This window comes from Bidens hawaiensis, unplaced genomic scaffold, assembly GCF_021521415.1.
Source record: "Bidens hawaiensis isolate Kalapana, Puna unplaced genomic scaffold, B.hawaiensis_p1.1 tig00003536_1, whole genome shotgun sequence".
Taxonomy (NCBI): domain Eukaryota; kingdom Viridiplantae; phylum Streptophyta; class Magnoliopsida; order Asterales; family Asteraceae; genus Bidens; species Bidens hawaiensis.
In genome coordinates this window covers 735,228-755,995 of record NW_027491199.1, presented here as the reverse complement: position 1 = coordinate 755,995, position 20,768 = coordinate 735,228, and the positions used below count along the sequence as shown (strand labels likewise).

At 30.1% G+C, this 20,768-nt stretch overlaps 1 protein-coding gene across 1 annotated transcript; it reads right to left on the bottom strand.

Moving 5' to 3' along the window:
- Positions 1 to 507: 507 nt before the first annotated feature.
- On the bottom strand, positions 508 to 2,327 carry LOC143623745 (patatin-like protein 7). Its single transcript, XM_077094589.1, has 2 exons — positions 1,422 to 2,327; positions 508 to 1,083 (listed from the first exon to the last, which is right to left on the bottom strand). Exons 1-2 carry the CDS (start codon positions 2,298 to 2,300, stop codon positions 739 to 741), a joined length of 1,224 nt encoding a protein of 407 aa, XP_076950704.1. The 5' UTR covers positions 2,301 to 2,327; the 3' UTR covers positions 508 to 738.
- Positions 2,328 to 20,768: the final 18,441 nt, after the last annotated feature.

Below are 20,768 nucleotides of genomic sequence, written 5' to 3'. Positions count from 1 at the left end.
TAGGGTCTCCACCAATCATACCCCTTGCACGTGTGTTACAGGAAGTTGGTGGGCATTGTGGCCATTTGATGTCGACATGTCGTACTATGTAGTACTATTGACTATGTGTTGTTAATCCCTTATTGGCTGGACGTCATTTACGATAAATATCCTTCTTTGACGCTTTTCATTCCGATGCGTCAGAGAATGTTTGTTATATAAGGGCATGTTGTTCATCGTTATGTCGTCGTGGTTCCTGGCCCTTATAACTGGCAAGAGTATATATTATTTGTTAAGGGGTGGGTTTTGGTACCCTACCTCTACACACGTCTAGCCACGTATACTTTACAAATCCATAAGGTCGTCCGAGTACCGAGACTGATCAACAAACGTAAACTAAAGTTAAAGTTCGAGCAGACAGCAAACAACGGTCATCAAACATTCAATACGTCACGCTAGGGTGGTATTTTGTTAGTCTGGCCTTACATTATAGAATGAGTGGCAAATTTTCTTTTGTAAAAAATAATATCCATAATCACATATCATTTTCATTCCAATCCACAACAAACTCACAAACTTCACTCTAATATCACAACACTACAAGGGCCAAAAATCAGCACTCTCCTAAATCACTTCTTTATATAACTATACATGAAAACTCGAGCACAAAATTAAATACGAAAACAACTATATAATTCAGCACGGACACTAGTGTCATTACTAGTGTCGGCGACACAATTATAACATAACAAACTCATCTTAATTACCTGATGAATTGGTGGATAGCGTCGTGGCCGAGGATGTTCGTGCAGAAGAGGAAGTAGTTGTTTGGTTTAGTAAAACTACAGGCGACATCTCTATTTTCCGCCTTTCCTCTTCCTTTAAAACTTCACAAGCGAACAACTCCAACTTCTCCAAATTCGTGCTATTACACTTCTTGCCTTGAAACAATACAGATTCAACATTATGTTGTTTCAACATATCATCGGCTTGCACTGACACGTTCACATATTTCTTCTCATCGAGTAAACCTTTGTTCCCTTGAATGCGTGCGTAACAACTTTTCCGATATTGCCCGAATGCCATAGACACTGCTTGATCAACCTACATGTATCGTTCACCGTGAATTTTTTTTTAATCTTATATAAAATTATATCATAATTTATTTATTTTAATTTTAGTTTTGTAAGTACATGTGAATATTTAGTGGGCCACTTTATTGTTATTGCTTCAACGACTTAATTGGCATCTACCAAAACAGGGTTTATACTAATATATATTTGGGCCATTAACGTTTCCATGTCCCCCCATCAATTATTGAAGAGTACAAGTAACTAAAGCATATAATGACACTTTTACATGCATTAATCAGTTGTACATTAATGCATCAATATTTATACTCACGTCTCACTCAAAGTATTTAATCCAAAGAAAATGATTACCGTATCAGAAACCGCTTCACCGACAATCTTCACCAACGCCGTTCTCGTCGGCGTCCGGTTGCCGGCGTTAACCAACGACGGCTCTCCGTTACCTAACGACACCACAAGCAAGTCATCAACTCCGTTACAAAACGGAAACTCCTGCTTATTATAAAGCACGTGCGTTATCGCAGCAGCAGTCGGATTATTCATCGCCACGTCACCACCGACGGCTGTGATCTTCGTTCTTTTATCAACCGACACCGTTTTGACCGGTCCACCAGCTGCCAGCGTGACGGAACACACGTCACTTAGTTTAAAATCACATCCGTCCATCTCAAACGCATCCGCGCGGGAGAACACGAAGGGCGCGCCCATGGTAAGATCGTAGCAGGGGATTAAAACCGTCTTTAATGTGTCTTTCAATGTGAGTTGACCAAACGTCCGGTCAAACACCTTCACCGGAGACTTAAAAACACGACGGAAGAAGCTTTGTTTATTATTAAGACCAAAACGACATAGTTTTGCACCGTTCTCCGTCACGAACTTAACCGCTTCGCCGGCGGTGAACAGCGGCCGGTCGTTGACGCCTTTGGTAAACAGTAACGCGGCGAGTACGCCGCCGATACCTGACCCGGCGACAACGTCGAAGTAATCGGAAATGTGAGCGTTTGGATTACCGGATTTCCGGCGAATGAGTGTCTCCAGATGAAGTACAGATTTAGCGGATAGTATTCCGTCGGTGGCACCGCCGCCGTCGATGGAGAGGATTCTGACTTTTCCGGTGGATTTGGATTGTTCCGGTGGGAGAGAGGTAGGGTTTTGGTAACCGAATAAGAAGTTGTTTTCTAAAATGGAGAAGATTTCAGAGGTGAGTTGAGAAGTTGAGATTGCCGCCATTATTTTATTTAGGTGGAACTAGAATACAAGGATGAAGAGAATGAAGGGGTTTAGGGAGTTATATACCGAAAATAAAGTGTTATCAGTTTTTTATTTTATTTTTAGTGGAAGTTTGTTGGATAAAGTAAGTATATATTATGTACATACTTTAGGTTTAAAAACTAAAGGGGGTGTCACATTTTTTTTGTTTGGTATGGTGTGTGTACGTGTTTGGTAGAATGAATTTGTGTGTTGGTATTTTTTATTTAAAGTATATGCTACCCACATTTTAGTACTAGTTTTATATTTTTATTATTCGATTTATTCTTGTATAAATGTTTATTTATAGAAAATATATTACTAGTTTATTATAAATATCTACTAATATATGATTCAACTAGATTTTTTTATTGTAATCTTTCTCATTTTAGTTTTGTATATATGTAAATAATCATTATTTTTTAAAGCAAAATATATTAACAAAAAAAGAACATCCAAGCAAGAAACTAGGAGTCTAAGGGGTTGTTTGTTTACATCTGAATAAAACCATTCAGATGTAAACATCTGATTCATTCAGACTTCAGGTTGTTTGGTTCCAAATAAAAAAAACATCTGAATGGTTAAAATTAGGTCTGAATCATTCAGACTTGTTGTTGTTGTTGAATGGGACAGAGGCTCATTCAGACCTGACTCATTCAGATCTGAATGAACCAAACAGCCCCTAAAAGTCTTATACATGATATAAAAAGAAAACGCAACAGCGAGTAAAGCTACATGTAAATAACCATTAAATTCTAACAAACATTTATATAGTTGAGTTATTGGTCATCTTTAGAAAATAAAAAAGTAAAAGATAAAGTCGCAATGCCGAGAACTTTTATATTCTCATTTTTTACACAATCAAGCCATCTTAGAGAGAAAGTGCAAACGGGTACACAGTTTTGTGTTTGGATTCGAGATCAGAGCACACCAACGTGTAGAGAAACATATTTAGTGAGAGCTTAGCGGTGGAAATCAAGTGTCACGTCCCAACCTACGGCGAAACATGCCGGGGCGCGACAATATTGTATCATAGCTCAGAAGAAACTAAGTGAAATACACGTGTCAATATCTAAATTATTCATTCATATATCAAATTTTAAAAGCACAAACATTGTCTCAAAAGAAATACCGTTACAATTAAATATTCAAAACATAAATAAATCATAATAAATGTGTTCTTCATTCATCATGGCAACCTAAGGTATCATCTAACTTCCATACTTCATTCATCCAATAAAGCTACCTGCGTCATGCGTGAAAATATATATTTTTGTCAAAATAACGTTGAGCAAGTAAACCACAGTTTTTGAGTAAATATAATAATAAAATGACAATTCCATGCAATAATTGTAAATTACTACAACTAGTAAACAATAAATAAAAGTTGTCTTTTCAACCGAATCGTATTGATAACGGTTTACTCCGACGGCGTATGATTATACTAATGAGGATGAGAATGAGAATGAAGTACCAACCAACATAAATTAAACACATAGTCATATTCGCACATAACAACTAATCGAGCAATTACAATTATGTATATAACGGAATTGTAGTGAAAACAATAAGTTGATTTTGAACGCATTACACCCACCCCCCCCCCCCCCCCAAAATGTAAAGCAGTAAAAAGGGGAATGTGAATTTACTTACCTTGTAAATGCGTTAATGAGGATGAGAATACAATAAAAGCAATTAAACTCCTCGCGCTACGTCTACGAAGGTTCCTAGATATAATAAATGAATTAATATGGAATGCTAATAAGACGTACAACGAACTTGAGAAGTTTTTAGGATTTATCGCGAACTTGATTGTTTAGAGGATTATTAATAATAATTCTCTTGCGATAAATTGAAAAGATAAGAAAATAAACTTGAATGTTCGGGATTAAGAGTAAAATAAACAAGGGACTTAAATGAAATATTTAAGTTTATTAATATTTATAAAAATAATAATAATAAATATAATAGTTAAACAATAGTAATAATAATATTACTAACTACATTAATAGTAATAATAATAATGTTAATATAACGCTAGTAAAACCGGTTTTTAGGATGACGGGGAAAATGGCTCCATGTGTCGATTTATAATATTTAAATGTTTATTTGTATAGGGGATAATTAATATTAAAAGAAATAAACCATTAAATAAAGTTAACAAAAAGAAAAAGAAAAACAAAATCCAAAACCGGCTGGGTCGCAGGTTCGAACCTGCGACCCAGCCTTTGTTATTCAGTGGGCCAACCAACTGAGCCAACTTGACCAGTTGTTAACATTGTAGATCCGAAATATATTAATGTAGGTTTAAATGAACATGAACCCTAGATTATCCAATTGGATAATCTGGTCCATGTTCGATCAAACAAGTTTAGGGCTATAATCTGGTCCTGTTAATTGAATTATATTGACTGATAAGATGGTGAATTTGATCAAGTGGGTTGCGGCCAGAAGTGGGTAAATCTAGGTGACGGGATGATCGTATAATTTGAATTGAGTTTAGGGGAATCGTTGGCGATGGGGAGAAGGAGGTTTATGTAACTTTAATTGATCCATAATGAAGGGTTTATATATGATCACTAGTTAGGGTTTGTTTTGGCTTAATATGGTTAATTTGATTTAATTACGGACGATTAACGCGTATTTGCTAAATCGGATGTTGGTTACGCGTTTATTTGGTGGAATATGCCAAATGCCAAAATTAATTGATCATAAACGAGCGGGAATTGAAGATTTTGAATGGTTTGGGGTGCGTCGGGTCGGGTTTTGGGGTTTGGGCTAGCCGGTCGGACCAGGGGGTGGGTTAGGGTTATTTTTAAATATAATATATTATTTTATAATATCAGAATTTACATAACAGGCCCTTGAATTATAGATGGAAACGAGAATGGGTTAAAGTTTGAGTTTGGGTGAAAGTTACAAATTCTTGTAAGTTTAAATATTTATCTTATTAAATAATAAAACTAAAACAATTAAAATACTCAATAAATACGTCGATTTTATTAAATGAATGACCCGAACCCTTAAACGGATCGGATATAATTACAAGAATATAAAAATAAAAACTCAAAATGTTACATCAAGAACACAACCTAAAACATCATCCAATCAATACAAGAAGTTTTAAACATGTTTAAGGTATGTTTTTGGATAAAAACTTATATATTTAACAGATAAAAACGATAGAAAAGCACAGGGATATTGCATATTGAACCCCCTTATATCACTATATCACTGAAGTATCAATTTTGATTCAAAACATTAGAAGGTGAGATTTTGGGACTCAGGTATGGAATTCATGGGTTTTGCGAAGAAAAAAGAAGGTTTTCGCTTTTCATGTGGTATTCTCTTAGCTTGTAGGTTTATACTTATAGGCCAGTTATCGCTTTGTATTCAGTTATTGCTTTACACATAGTTTTCGCTTAGACCAGTTATTTCATGCCTCTAGCTTTCACATTTATAGAGTTTTCGCAAAGGGCATGCAAAAAACTATGTGGTGCGAAAACTACTATTTGTGATAACTTGGTTCCATCTTATTCTAATTTAAAGCACGATTTTAAACATGTTAAAAGTATAGAAGCGCGAGCTTCGATGTTACGTTATGCTTTATGCCTGTAGGGGTATGGTACTAAACCCGGTTTTACGATCCAGAATTTATTATGTTTGGCTTATTTTATTATATGGACTAATACAATGTTATTGGGCTGAGGGGGTTTTGTGGAGGTAATCCTAATTGGGCAAGGCCCATTAGGGTACCATGATGGTGGCCATGAGACTCTCTATATAAGGAGGTCTCCACCTCCTTATCAGAGGTGATGCTCAATAAGAGCCACCACCACTTTTTTGTGTCTGTGAACAAGAAATCCTCAGGATATCTTAGCAGTCACCTCCACACCCCCAAAAAGCCATCGCAGGTCTCAACATCGCATGTCTCAAGCACAGCCGCAGAAGATGATCAAGACGTGGTTCGTTCATCTCGAAAATCCGTGGAAACATTGTCATGGATCAGGTTAGATTCATTTCGTGCTTCGACAATGCCTAAGGACAATTATGCGCTATTACAACATTAACAACTGTTATGAATGATTGTTTTGACTTAAAACTCACTAGGCAAATTAGCATTACTGATTTTAGTATGCACATCAGGTTGACGGCTAAACTTATAGTCTTAATAAGGAATGGTTGGTGCTGAGGAGAGTTATCCTACTAAAGTGACTGACATCCAAGTTCTGAAGAATTTCATGTTACAGTTATCTTGATAATGGATTTGTATATTTATATAATTCAGTTGTACCTTGTCCTGTACACATGATAAATGTCGGTAGTTTTATGATTTTCAAGCCTCCTATTATATACTTAGATATATGTACTTCATTTACTAAGATGAAATATTTGATTTGGAGCAAGCAGCTTCTGGCCAAGTGTGTTATTCATTTTTAGAGGGCGGAGATGAACAAAATCCTAATTAAAATGATGTTAATAAAAATAAACATTCAGGTCCCGGATAATACATGTGTTCTTTTCAACTCCGATGTTGAAACAACCAATCACATTTACACCATGTGTCACTTGGCTTCGGCGGTTTAGAAAGCTCTAATTTTGTGGTGTAAGTTACCCTTTTCTTTTGCCTTCTCAGTTATAGGCTTATTACAATTGCACGTACAACTGCACTTACACTTGGGATTGAAAAATATTTGATTTATCATTTAATATATCCTCAAATTACTTTTGTTTGTTAACATTTAAAATATTTTATATGCATATCTATGTTTAATTTCTTTCACAATACAAATTTTACTAAAACATAATTGTACCAAAAAATAAAGTATATTTTGATATTATAAATCATTCTTACATGTGCTTGAATCGATAATTTTGATGGGTTATACTTACATATTTCGACTATCAAACGATGAAATGTAATCGCTTTGATATCGTTAATATGATTTGTATATAAAAAAAGGTTTGAGTGAGAAGTAGTGGCGAGTGAAGTAAATTGTGTTGTAATAAATACCGAAAATACATTTTTTTTAACGATGTCATATCAGTAATATAGATTTCTTCATGATGGTTTAAACTAATTTTGTTGTATACTCTTATGGTTATCAAAAAGAAAGAAACGGACAAGACATGCCAAACGATACAATAATATATAATTTTGTTTATTTGTACCTTTTTTTAATTATGAATTAGAGAGTATTTAAGATAAAGCAACCGGTGGGCAACTGGGCAGGAAGAACCAAACTAATTATTGTGGGATATCTTAATTAATTTCCACTTCTTTGTGGCATATATAGTAGCATGATTTATATTATATTAATCCCATGCTTAACATTATCTCAATGTTTAAAATCTCCAATCATATCTAATTAGATTTTCTACATAAACTATATGTATGTACGACAAACATATAAAGTCCAATATAATTAAAATATAGGAAAAAAACTAAAACTTAAATAACCACAAAGTTGTTGAAACATTAGGACAAGGTTTGCTTTGCTGTTCAAAAGGGGGTTGTGGCGCAGCTTGTTGCCCGTTTGCCTGTCACTTTATTGTAATCGTTTTATAGTAAATTATATAAAACTTCGATTATTTAAAAAAAATATATATAATATGAACTAAGTAGGTTATTATTTATTTGTCATGTTTTGATGCAAATTAGCATTCAACAAACAATAATTGTGTAGGCCGTTGAGTTCTTTATCCATGACAAGATGAAACTTTACTTGCATAACTAGTATGAAATCCTAATTTATCATAATTGAAATTTCTAAGTCATTAAAGACCTCATATACTCATATGCTTTTTGTGAACCGTGAACCGACGAAAAAAACACATTGCATTCTAAAGGATATTTTGTTTGTGACTATGAATCAATATTGGTATATATCTAATAATATAATAAATTGAAGACGGTTAAGGGGGGTTTTCTCTAAAGGGTTTAACTTCTTATGGGGAGATCTCCAGTTCAATATCAATATATATGGTTTTTGACGGTTGACTTTTAATCTAAACCATAAATGAAACCAATTAGTCCCATTTGAAGATTTATAAGTTGACCGACTATACATTTTAAAATAGTGACCGTGAAACCGGACTTATAATTAGTTTAGCCGGTTTTATTGATTTTAAGTTAAGCCATAAAGCCCAGTACCTTAATTTCACCTTTAATTTTATTATATATTTCACTCTAAATGAATATATTGATTTTGAGTCGACAACAACAGTCTTAGTTTAAAGGCTTAGTAAGATTATGGTAGTAAGATGATGCACTGCTAACCAGATGAGTGTTGCGAAGTATTGTGGTGATTTTAGGAATAGCGTATGTATAGAGTGGAGAGCACGTGTATTTGCCGGTAAAAAAATATCTTAGCACTTGATTTACCCCGCTTTTTTTCAATTATAGTTATCTGTTGAGTTATTTTGGTATATATTAAATTTAACAACAATTATGATGCCAAAACTAAGTTAATTATTAGGTTGGTTAATTTATTGTTTGCCATCAACTACACTTGTCTGATGGTGTGTGTTTGAACAATAATTAGGGACACCGACAGTTTCCTTCACCTTAATTTGATATTATTCTTTTTCTTTTATTTATATAATCGTATCATTAGTTAATTTATCCACTAACACCATATTGCTTCTCTTTACTTAACTATCTCCCAAGCCTAACTAACTTGATATAAATATTTTTTTAATATAAATATCATAATTAATGTTTTAAAGAGTTTGGTGAGGAAAATAGGCAAATTCCCGAGATATATGTGTGAAAAATAAAGTATAAATATTTACATTGATGACAGCTTACAGACAATCGCCAAATGTGACAATCGAAACATGTTGTTGATTTTCTTTCTGGTGTCACTTCAAGGGGTCGCTAAATTGGTGCATTAAATACATATCTTCTAAATCTATAATACTCTTTTTCTTTACCATGATTTGAGATTTTAATATGACTCAAGTATGTTTACCGACAATTTATCAAAATCATATTTTTTGGCTGAGATGTTTTAGCATTCAAGCGTTTTAAGGTGTCTTTTTATAGAAAAATAAAGAAAAAAAAATATCAATATATCTAATAAATATTGTTCCAAGTTCCAAGTGAGGTTTATAGAAATTAACTTTACAAATGTAACTATACTATTAAAGAAATAGGCTTTAAGTCCGTTTCCTCTCTTTCTATTGGTTGTTGATTAAACCTTCCATGTATATCAATCACTTCTCTAATTTTCATCTTAATAAAATAAATCAGTAATATATTTAAATAAGATACAATCAATTCTCTTTAATTATTCTCTTTCATATTTAATTGAATTTTAATCTTGAATCTTTTATAATTATCTTTCAAGTCAATGATTATAATTCATACTTTTGACTTCGGCTAATTATATTCATTTTCGGGAATTTCTAGGCAATTAATGATACTTACGAAATTATCACTACTAAATTATATCATATTATAAGTAACAGGTCAAATACTTATTCATTTTGGTGAGGTAATTACTATTTAACATTTCTCTTAAAATAGTGAATTACCAGAAAAATTACAGTCATGTCAAATAAACAATTCAATTTTAATGTATTTTAGATTATAGATAATATTGATAATTAATTTATATTTCATCAATAGGATTCAATATAAATATATTGCGGATTTAAGTTTAGTATAATTAGTTCTAATATTATATTTCTGGAAATTTATGAAATTCACCGATTGACTCACACAAATATAAAATTTTACTTATATCAAAAACTATACTATGCATAATTATTAAGCAAACCTTTAGGAATAAAATAATAAGAATCATCCACAAATGTCAATTTCATCATATATACCGTTCTGAAAATTTAAATTTAAAACCTTTTTAAGAACCTAACAAAAGGAAATATTTAATTATGGAATTTCTATATTCTAATTAATTATTAATTATTATTTGATTAACTATTTGACTAAGCATCCATAAGGCTTACTATAAATACTTATGTTGACCGATTGACTTATTCTAAATTTAGCAATTAATGATTTAAATATATGAGGTTGATTTCAAATTTAAATTTTGTCATTGGAGTATTATAAAATGTAATTGATGTAATTGATGTATATGAGGCTGATATGTGTTTAAATATATATAGTCTAGATTTAAATATATGAATTTAATTAATTTGTATTTATAATATAATTTAACAACATTACATTTTAGTATTCAAAATTTGAAAAATAATTAATTCTCATCCCCTAATTTTTGTCCAAACTTTAAGGTAATTAAAATTCCCTAATTTTTTGTTCTTAATTAATTTCGTATATACATTTCTTATTTATTCAAGTCTCCCAAAATTCAAATACTTTACTATTTATGTATAAATACTTCACTTCCACACAAAAAATTCTTACACTATCACACCACCACCAAGCAAAAACGATTATCTTTGTTTCTAAGGTTTATATTTTTTCTTGTGTTTATATCGTCCATTTTGTTATTTAGTTTTTTGGGTTAAAAGTGTTATTGTTTTCATATGGTTTTCTAGGAAAGAGGAAAAACGAAGATTATTTCTAAGTCATGTAGGTTGAATTATATCAAGGCAACGGACAATAAGGTTAGTTATGATAATTTAAATGGAAGATTTCAACTCTATTTAGGTTATAATAATATGGAATTTTGGTGTTTCACTGTCAGATGATATTATTAAAATTAGTTTTAGATTTATGTAAAATATATTATTAAAATTAGTATGAATATTTAATATGATATCATTTTTTTATGTAGACAATCTTTCAAAAGTATCCATGACTCGAGAAGGAGCATCAATGATTTTGTCTTTGGGTTTGGTAAGCACTATAAATTAAATCATATTCCACATTTATATGTCTCTAATAAATATATGCTTTAATATTTTGGTTTTTTATTCAAACTGGTGTTCAAGCTATTTCGGATGCTCTTTTTACTGTGCCAATGACACCGGCTGAAAACTCCAAACTTAACACTTAAGTCGCTATAACTTCTTTGACTGTAAGTTTTTGTACCTTTGACTTATTTTGAATCAATTGGTTAAAAGACTTATATTTCATACTCTATTTGATACTCTTATCATATTATTCCGGTAAAGTTTTATATCAATTACAATTATTTTGTTTTCCGTTTTTGTTTGTATTTATATTAATAGTTATATGATTTTTTTATAATCTCTTTAGGTTATATATCAAAATCGAAGATTCAATGGAGATCTTCACTATTTCGTTTTTCCGGTAACGTGATTCAAATTTTCCGGTTGCAAATTTTAACATCAATTTTACAGTTTTTCACATGATTCAAATCTTCAATAATTTGTTATTTATTTATTATGTGAAATTAATATTAATATTTAATTTTATCATTTCAGGTACTTGTCCCCAACTTGATATAGCTAATTTCAAGGATTGAAGATTGCTTGATAAGATGCCTTTTATTTTGTTTAATATTGATGTATATTTCTGTTAGTTTCATGTATTTATTTATTTTACATAATTTATGTATTTCAATTGATTATTATATAATTCAGAAATGAAATTTAGTTGATTATTCTATATATGCTTTGTTATTGCTAATTATTATTATCAAAACAAAATGAATATAATGTTTATTAATTATCAGCATTAAATATTAATGGCAAATTAGAAATTGATTCACTATTTTCAAAAATATTTTCATTTCAAATTCAAATTATTACTTAATAATTAATGTTACTTTGATGACTAGATAATAACTTTTTAGTTTGGAGTTTACTTTTTTCCAAATTTAAATTATATTCAAAGGCTTTTTTAAATATAATTAAATCATTTAATAGTTTTCTAACTTTTCTTAATTTACATTATGATAGTCATTTATCAAAATTAATTACTTCATATAATAAAATTGGTGAGATGAACTTTTCTAATTTCATCAAATATCTCAAAAATTATAATCATTTGAATGACCGGATTAAAATCACATTTAATTACCAAAATTGCATATCATTCAATTTACCATAATTATGCAAAATCATCGGTTTATGAATTAATTGTAATTAAAACTTTTAATTATTACATATATAAACAGGAAAATGTGTTGACTTTTTTTATTTTCAAGAGATTAAGAGATCCAGTTTCATAACATTTGGTACTAAGCTTATTAACATCTTTTCATATTAATTTATTTATTATGCCTACTTAAATTTATATCATCGACTGTTGTAAGAATTATCAAAAGCAGTTTTAATTTCGAGTTCGAATTCAAAACAGTTTTTAAAATAGACATGATTTTCAAATTCGAATTCAAAACGGTTTTAAATTTAAATAATTGACTATTAATGTTTTCTACAACACCTAGGTTATTTGAACTATGAAATAATAAAAGTCACATTTAATCATACATTATGAATTATGTTTAATGTCTAATATTATTTCTTTAATGTTTAATACGATCTGATATTACTATTCACGTAATGTGAGATATAATTTATCAGGTTGCAACCAACTATTTTAAAGAACATGAGGTTTTCAAATGCATCAATGTCATATGTAATTCACATGTTATATTGGCATTGCCAAAGTAAGCAATTTTAAAGTATATGGAAACTTTGAATGATTATATTGTAGTATTGTTTAAAAATGTTTGTCAAAACAGAATCGGGTCACATATCAAAAACATGTTCGGGAAAATGTGAGTTCCGAGTAAAATGATTTTAGTTCAAACGCGCATTTAAGTTAACAAATAAATTATTATTAATTAATCAATGTATTTACGTTTTTATAAAGATTCTTATAATACGTGTTTTAATTACGTTAACCAAAAATTAATTATTAATTAATGTATTATTGTTTCTATTGAAATTTCTATAATTTTCATGTTTTTATTAAGGTAAAAAAAATTAATTATTAGTTAATGTATTTTCTTTTTTTATACAATCATATAAATCCATATTTTAAACTTTTAATTAAGGTTACAAAACATTTTTAAAGTTATTGAACAAGAAGTATGTTCTATAAGGTTATGAGGTTAAGAAAGGATATGTAGTTATAAGTGAAGCAAATAGCATTTTGTCTTTTAAAATTTTGATGATTGTCTGTAGATTAAAGAATGGGCAAAGACACATAGTATCAATGATTCTAAAGTCAGACACTTTAATTCTTATTCATTAATGTGACATTACTCAAATTTCAGATCGCGAATTATATTCGTTTTTGTAAACTTTTAATACGTATACCCAACTCACCATTTTAGAACCTTATTTATTTATTATATAATATTATAATAGACATCGACCATAAATAAACCGATGTTTGTCATGTTATACTATCGTTAAGAAAATCATAAGGAGTTCAAAACGATTTTCGTAAAGTCGTTACGAGTTGTACAAACTTTTAAGCTCGTTTAAACATTCATTGAAACTTGAGGGGGCTGTTATGAAAATATACCTACATATATACCCAACCCAAAACCCTAACCCTACCCTTAACATAATAAACTCAGCCTCCCTCTTTCTCTTTTGTTTTCCGGCAGCCGCCGCCGCCACTTCCGGCCACCACCGCCGACGCCATCACCGTCTTCATATCCGGCAACCCGAAAACCCCCCGTTCACTCACAACCAAACCCTTTCTTCTTCTTTCCGGCAAGCCCGAACTCCGGCAGCCACCTCCAGCAACGCCACCTGCCACCACCATCCACTACATCACCACCAACTCAGCCACCACACCCCCTTTTCCCCGTTTTTCCGGCGACCTCCGGCCGTCGTGGCCTCTCCCCGCCGTCCTCTCTCTTGACGGACTCCCTCTCTCCCGCCGGCACCGCAGCTCTCTCTATCTCCCCCCTCTCTTCTTTCTCTCGCTGCTGTTCCCTCTCTCTCCCGCAACTCTCTCTCTTTCTCGTATATCTCTCTCTCACTCACACTCTCTCTCAGCCGCTCTCTCTCTCCCTCTCAGTCGCTCTCTCTCTTTTCCGGCTATATGAACGTATGATAGGTAAGGAAACTTGGGTTTAGTATTATTAGTATTTCGTATATCAATTTATCGGGTTTAAATTGTTAATAATTGGTTGGGTAGTTCGGTTATGTTTTTGGTCAAATACCTTGAAACGAATCGGGTTTGCGTTGTTGGTATGAATTGGGTAAAAGATGAACACGCGGGAAATGGATATAATAAGTTCTTGGGTTTAATTATTTTGGTTCGGTTTTGTTGGTACGTTTATTAAATTGGAGATCTCGGATTCGGGTCATCCTAGATCGGTTTTTGGTATTGTTTCTTGTTATACTTAATAAATTTATACTATTAGTATTAACATAAATACGTAAAGATTATTATTATTATTATTAACTAGATTATTATTATTATTATTATTATTATCATTATTATTCTTTAACTATTATTATTATCATTATTATTATAAATATTAAAGTTGTTATTAATATTATTAAAGATCATATTATTATTTTCTTCATATTATTACCATTAATTATTAGCAATAATATCATTATAGTTATATTATGAATTCGTTTAGAAATCAAACCGACATCGAGTATGATATCATTATTTACTATCAATATTATTTATTATTATTATTATTATTATTATTATTATTATTATTATCAACAACATCTTAATTAATACTAAGATCTTTATTCTTTAACTATATTTATTAGTTTTATTAATAATAATTAAGGTTATTAATTTTACGTCATATCTTACATATCTATATATATCTATATATATATATGAAACATTTCTTTTTAAAATTATCATTATCATTATTATCATCATCATAAATAATATTATTATAAGCTTCATTATAAATTCATTTTCATGAAAACCGAACTCTTTATTTAAAACCGCCTTGCTTATATTTAATATTGGTTAGTTATTTAAAAGCCCAATAAAATAATATTATTTTATTTTAATTGTCATTTAAGTACGAGTCTCTAACCATTAACAAATTAACCGATAATCCGATTTACAACCGAACCTTCTCGTCCAAAGTTTCCAATATAGTTTCGTTATGGTTTCAAGTTCATTAATATATATTACGTTATTTATTTTAGCTAAGGTGTTTATCGTTTCAAGTCGGATCTGTTCGTTTACCGTTCGAGCTTCATTTATTTATCCGTTTTGTTCTCGGTTCATCAATCGAGGTGAGTACTTTCATACCCCCTTTTCCATCTTTCGTTTTTGGGTGACATTTCATGCTTATCAAACTAAATGCTTTATTTACTTGAGTCTTAAACCCACGAACGTGATTATATACTTGACTTGAATAATTGCTCGATTTGGTGTTCTATGCTTATTTGCCTATGTGTTTACAGCTTTTGGATGGTGGAACTATAAATCCTATACCATTTGGCAATGGCAAGGTGTCGTTAACGTAATGCAATTAACGATAACTATAAAATCCTAGACTACTTGGCAACCCCTTGTAGCTAGGTGGTGCTAATGTAAGCTTATTAGCAATTGTCAATAAAATCCTAGACTAATTGCCAATAGCTAGGTGTCGCTAACTTGTTTAGCGATAACTATTTTATCCAGGTTTATAGCTCTTATTTATTGTTTTGTATACTAGTTTTGTGACTTTTTATTACTATATACTTATATGCTCAAACTTATGAATTGCTCACCAACCTTTGTGTTGACAAACTTTATTTTATGAAATGTTACAGGTTTGACTTTTGTTGACGAACAATATGAATGCTTTTTGTTTATATGAACAAGATGTGTCGTTATTGATTTGATGAAATAAAATGATTTGAATAAATATTGTCACTTTAAATAGTGTCTTGTGTATTTGTCCAATCACGTTGCACCCCGACATGTTCCGCCGCCTTTGGTCGGGGTGTGACAATTAAGAGGTTATTTTAAATGTTTGTTTTTTAGTTTTAGTTTAACACTTTTTGACGTTTGTATCTTAATTTTTTCTTAATATTCATAACACATTTAAACCTGATTAAATACAGAATTTGACCAATTAGCAACAAACTATTAAATCTTTCTATACTCTTCAACCTCACCAAACCTTTTCATTTTCTTATATTTGACCATTTTTTTAATTATGCCTATATGTCAAAATTAATGTTTAAAATAAACACACCATTTTATTATTTCAAAAATAATAAAACTTTTCATATGTTTTGGAAGTTGACTAATTAACCAATTTGATTTTAAAATTTTTATAATTATGTCAAAATTATCTATTACAATACAACTATACTAAATATTTTTTTTCGAAAATTTACTAATTTTTTTTATTCATAAAAATGAACCATAGCTTTGGATTTAATAGATCTAACCATAGAGTCATTGAATGTCTCTTATACAAAATTTAAAATAAAAATTATTTTATAATAATTTGTATATTTATTGATTACAGTTTTATATAATTATATGTTTTTGTTCATATACAAAGCATGTGTGTATGTTTTAACTTCATTCAAAAGTTTATTAACAAATACTATAATTATGATTTGTCAAATTCTAACAATATAATCTAATTCTAGTAGTATCCCAATATCAACAAACATTATTTGACCAATTCTCAACGACATCTAAAAGATTTTGATGATTTTCAATAACAGAAAAAATTTCATTTTTTTTATTTGTCCAATTTATAATTATGTTTAAATGTCAAGATGCATGCCTAAAATAAACCACACATATTTTCGATAACCATTTTATAATCATAGCTCATTGTCTCTTAAAAATAACAAAATTCAAATACGAACCAGTCATGAGCAATACGAAAAACTAGCTCAAAAGAAAGTGTATGGAATTAATATGTATAATTTACCGAAACAAATATGACATTTTAAAGTTAAAAGTTAGACATTTTAATTAAAAAAATGATTTTTTCTTGATGGTAAGTTACTAACTATATATTTTTTCAAGTTTGACATTTGTTAGAAGTAATTCGAATTTGCAGCAGCCAAGTCCAAGAGATTTGCAATACAAACTTTATCATTCATTTCAAAGTTTATACCGTTTGGATAAATGAGACGAATGTGTGGGGTATTAGTTTACTTGTAATCGTCTTTGCATTTACACATATAAACGATTTTTAATATATTTATTATTAACTACATTATACCTTTTTCATAAACAAATTTTAAATAACATTGAATATATGCTTACACTTTTCTTTTTTCTATTTTCTTTTTTAAAATGATACGAAGCACAATTTTCAGTTAACCAATACTATTTTATTTTCTTAAAACTAATTAAAATATATGTTTTAATAAAGATGTGTTATATAATAATTTCAAGTATTAGATATAAGATCATCAAATCTTGTGGTACTCTGCTCAGGGTAATAAATAGTTTATGAATAACGGCAAACATGTTAGTATGTCATTTTCATCTTTTTGGCATTAAAATTCCTTATCTAATACTTTCAACTATTTGATATGTTGCTTGATTATATGATATTTAATTGTAAATATATTTTAAAAAATGTAAATCATTCCTATACATTTCGGTTGGTGATAACAAATTTATCATGCTTAATCAACTTTCAAGTTCTAAGGACTGGATGACTCTATTATCGGAGTTTGTGTAATCCGATTGTGGGTTAATCATGTTTGTGATAACTTGATCATATCATCTCAAAGGATATGATATTAATAGAAAACCATGGTATGATATTAAAGATTTTGATTCTTGATAAACAATGTATATTGATCAATACAATCACATATGTAGTTTACAAGAAAAATTTTAGTTATTTGTAAAATATTTGTGTAATGTTTGTTTTGTAAGTCCTGTAAATTAAATGTAAATTGTAATTGTATTAACAATACATGATAATCGTATTGTTTATTATATTTTGCTTAAAGATTAAAATTTTTCAATTTCCGTGTAATACACGGGTCTCAAACTAGTGTTTTAATAAGGATGTGTATACAAATCAATTTATGTTAATTAGAGGTGCAAGGATATTTCTTCATTATTTTTTTTACTAATATTTGGTTAACTCAATTTATATTGTTTCCATACTTTGCAAGAAAGTTCACAAATTTAATTGTGGTCCATATAAAAAATCACTTTTTTGGTTTTTAAGTAAGATCATACCAATTATTTTTTTAAATTTTAATTTGAACTAAAATTTTCATAAAAAATTATGCTAAATAAAATTAAAAAGACCAAAATTATTTTGACTCATAGATTGGTTTTAAAAGTCGGTGTGCCAATAATGTTACTAAGGAATATGGATCAGAAGAACGGTTTGTGTGATGGAACTAGATTGCGAGTAATTAATTTGGGCAAACGTTTTGTTGTAGTAAAAGTTATTTCAGGTACTAATACCGCTTATAGAACTTATATAATTCGTTATGGTCTAACAACTTCAGATAAGAAACTTTCATTTAAATTGAAGAGAATGTAGTTTTTTCCAGTTATATTCTGTTTTGGAATGACCATTAACAAAAGTCAAGGTCAATCTCTAGCGAGAGTTGACATATATCTCATAGACCAGGTGTTTACACATCGACAACTCTATGTAGCTTTATCAAGAGCGAAGAGTGGTGTTAAAATTTTTATATTAAACAAGGAAGACAAAGTTACAAATAAAGTAAATATGGTTTCCAAGGAAGTCTTTTTAGTAGCTTATGAATTTTACATTTTTAACCTTTGAATATGTTTTCAAATATTGTAATTTGAATGTTGTTTGGGTTTATCTTTGTATTTCACAATCATTGGTTTACGTACCAATATTATTTACAACTTCAAGTTTGTTGTCGTCTCGAATAACATATAACAACTTATGTTGTCCTTTCAAATGACATGTATTTGTTCAAAAATTTAAATATTCTCACCCATGTCGTACACGAGTTAATAACCTAGTATCTCATATAAACCCATGTATAAAAGAAGTCATCATTTCAAACAGGTAAAATGTAAAAAAAAAAAGTCAGACATTTCAAATTCGGCAGAATCTGGACTAAAATTTGTTTACAATACTATGAAAGTATATACTTGGTGTTCGATATAAACATTATTAAAAAAGTTTATACAACAATATATATATTTCATTAAAGCTTTGGTTAATAGGGATAAATTTAATTAAATTACACAAGTCGAGATATAAGTGATTAAAATAAATAAAATAAAATAAAAGGCCTTTATAAATCAAATAAAAAGACTTGACTATCATCGAAAAGTATCTCCCACCCTCACCATTTGTGGTCAATATCGCCTATGGGATCACGTCTTCTATTCCTCATGTGATATTTCAATTTTATACATTAAATGCTAGTGAGCCAACCGTAGTATCACCATGCTTTCTTTTCTTATCATCACTTATATATGTATACATTATATATACGACTTTTACCATCAATTATGTATCTCAACATAGTTACACCTTAACACCATTTTCAATGCCAATGGTTTTTTTTTTCCATCCTATGTGACGCTTAGATTTTTCTTTGAAACGGTGGCAATTACATAAAAAGGAAAGAACTAGCATGATTGTAGCAAAGTCAGTACAAATTAATAAGTAAAGGGAAACAAAGAACACCAATCATGACACCTAAACTTGCCGTTATGTAGCTTCTTTTTTTTTCTTTCTTTCTTATAATATATTGTCGTTCTTAAAAAAGAAACTAAACATAACCCTACTTTTATCCAATGAAACAATAAGAGCTTGATTCCGTACATTGTCTTCAAAAGAGAGCAAGTGTGTTTTTTGAAAGTTAGTGTGTTTCTAGCTTTCTAAATCAAATAAAACATTTTAAAGCTAAGATGCACCAACAAGAAAAGTAGAGGGTTCATACCGATTTAGAGGTGATACATTCAATAATCCACACCATGACCGAAACAGTTGTAAATCTCAATCGATAAACTACAACAGAAAAAACGAGATACGCATCTTCCTTAGCTAATTCAATTAGCATGCATTTAGTACAGGGGATTGAGCGAGAATCAATTCTCATCAAACGCTAAACAAATTAATTAACCTTCAAGGGAACCCATTTGACCCATTGGACAGCTGTGGCCTAATCTATAGAGTTAACACTCATCAAAACTTCTCTAAAGCATTTAACTTATAAGAATCCTCCCGAAACTTATCCGGTTGATCCGATAATTGGTAAAGGCATGAATGCCCAATATTAGGTTGTTCATCTCCATCGATTTTATTCCTCTTCTCATTCCCCTTTCCCATCCCCCAAATTATTTAAACTCTCATCTATGTCTTCCAGTTTGGACACTCATTACGAAACAAGACAAATTATAACCAACTTCGTCGACTTTGAAGGGGGCAGGGTGGTCGAAGGTCCTCGACCCGATCACTTGGTAGGCCCGAATTATACACACACAATATATATGTGTGTGTGTGCAAAAAATATATACTTTTACTGTTTAAACTCAATTACTCAACTCATTTAAAAGTCTCTTTTTATAAGAAAATTTTTTACATAACCCAAGTCATAACCAAGTAAGCCAATTTAAAAGTTTAA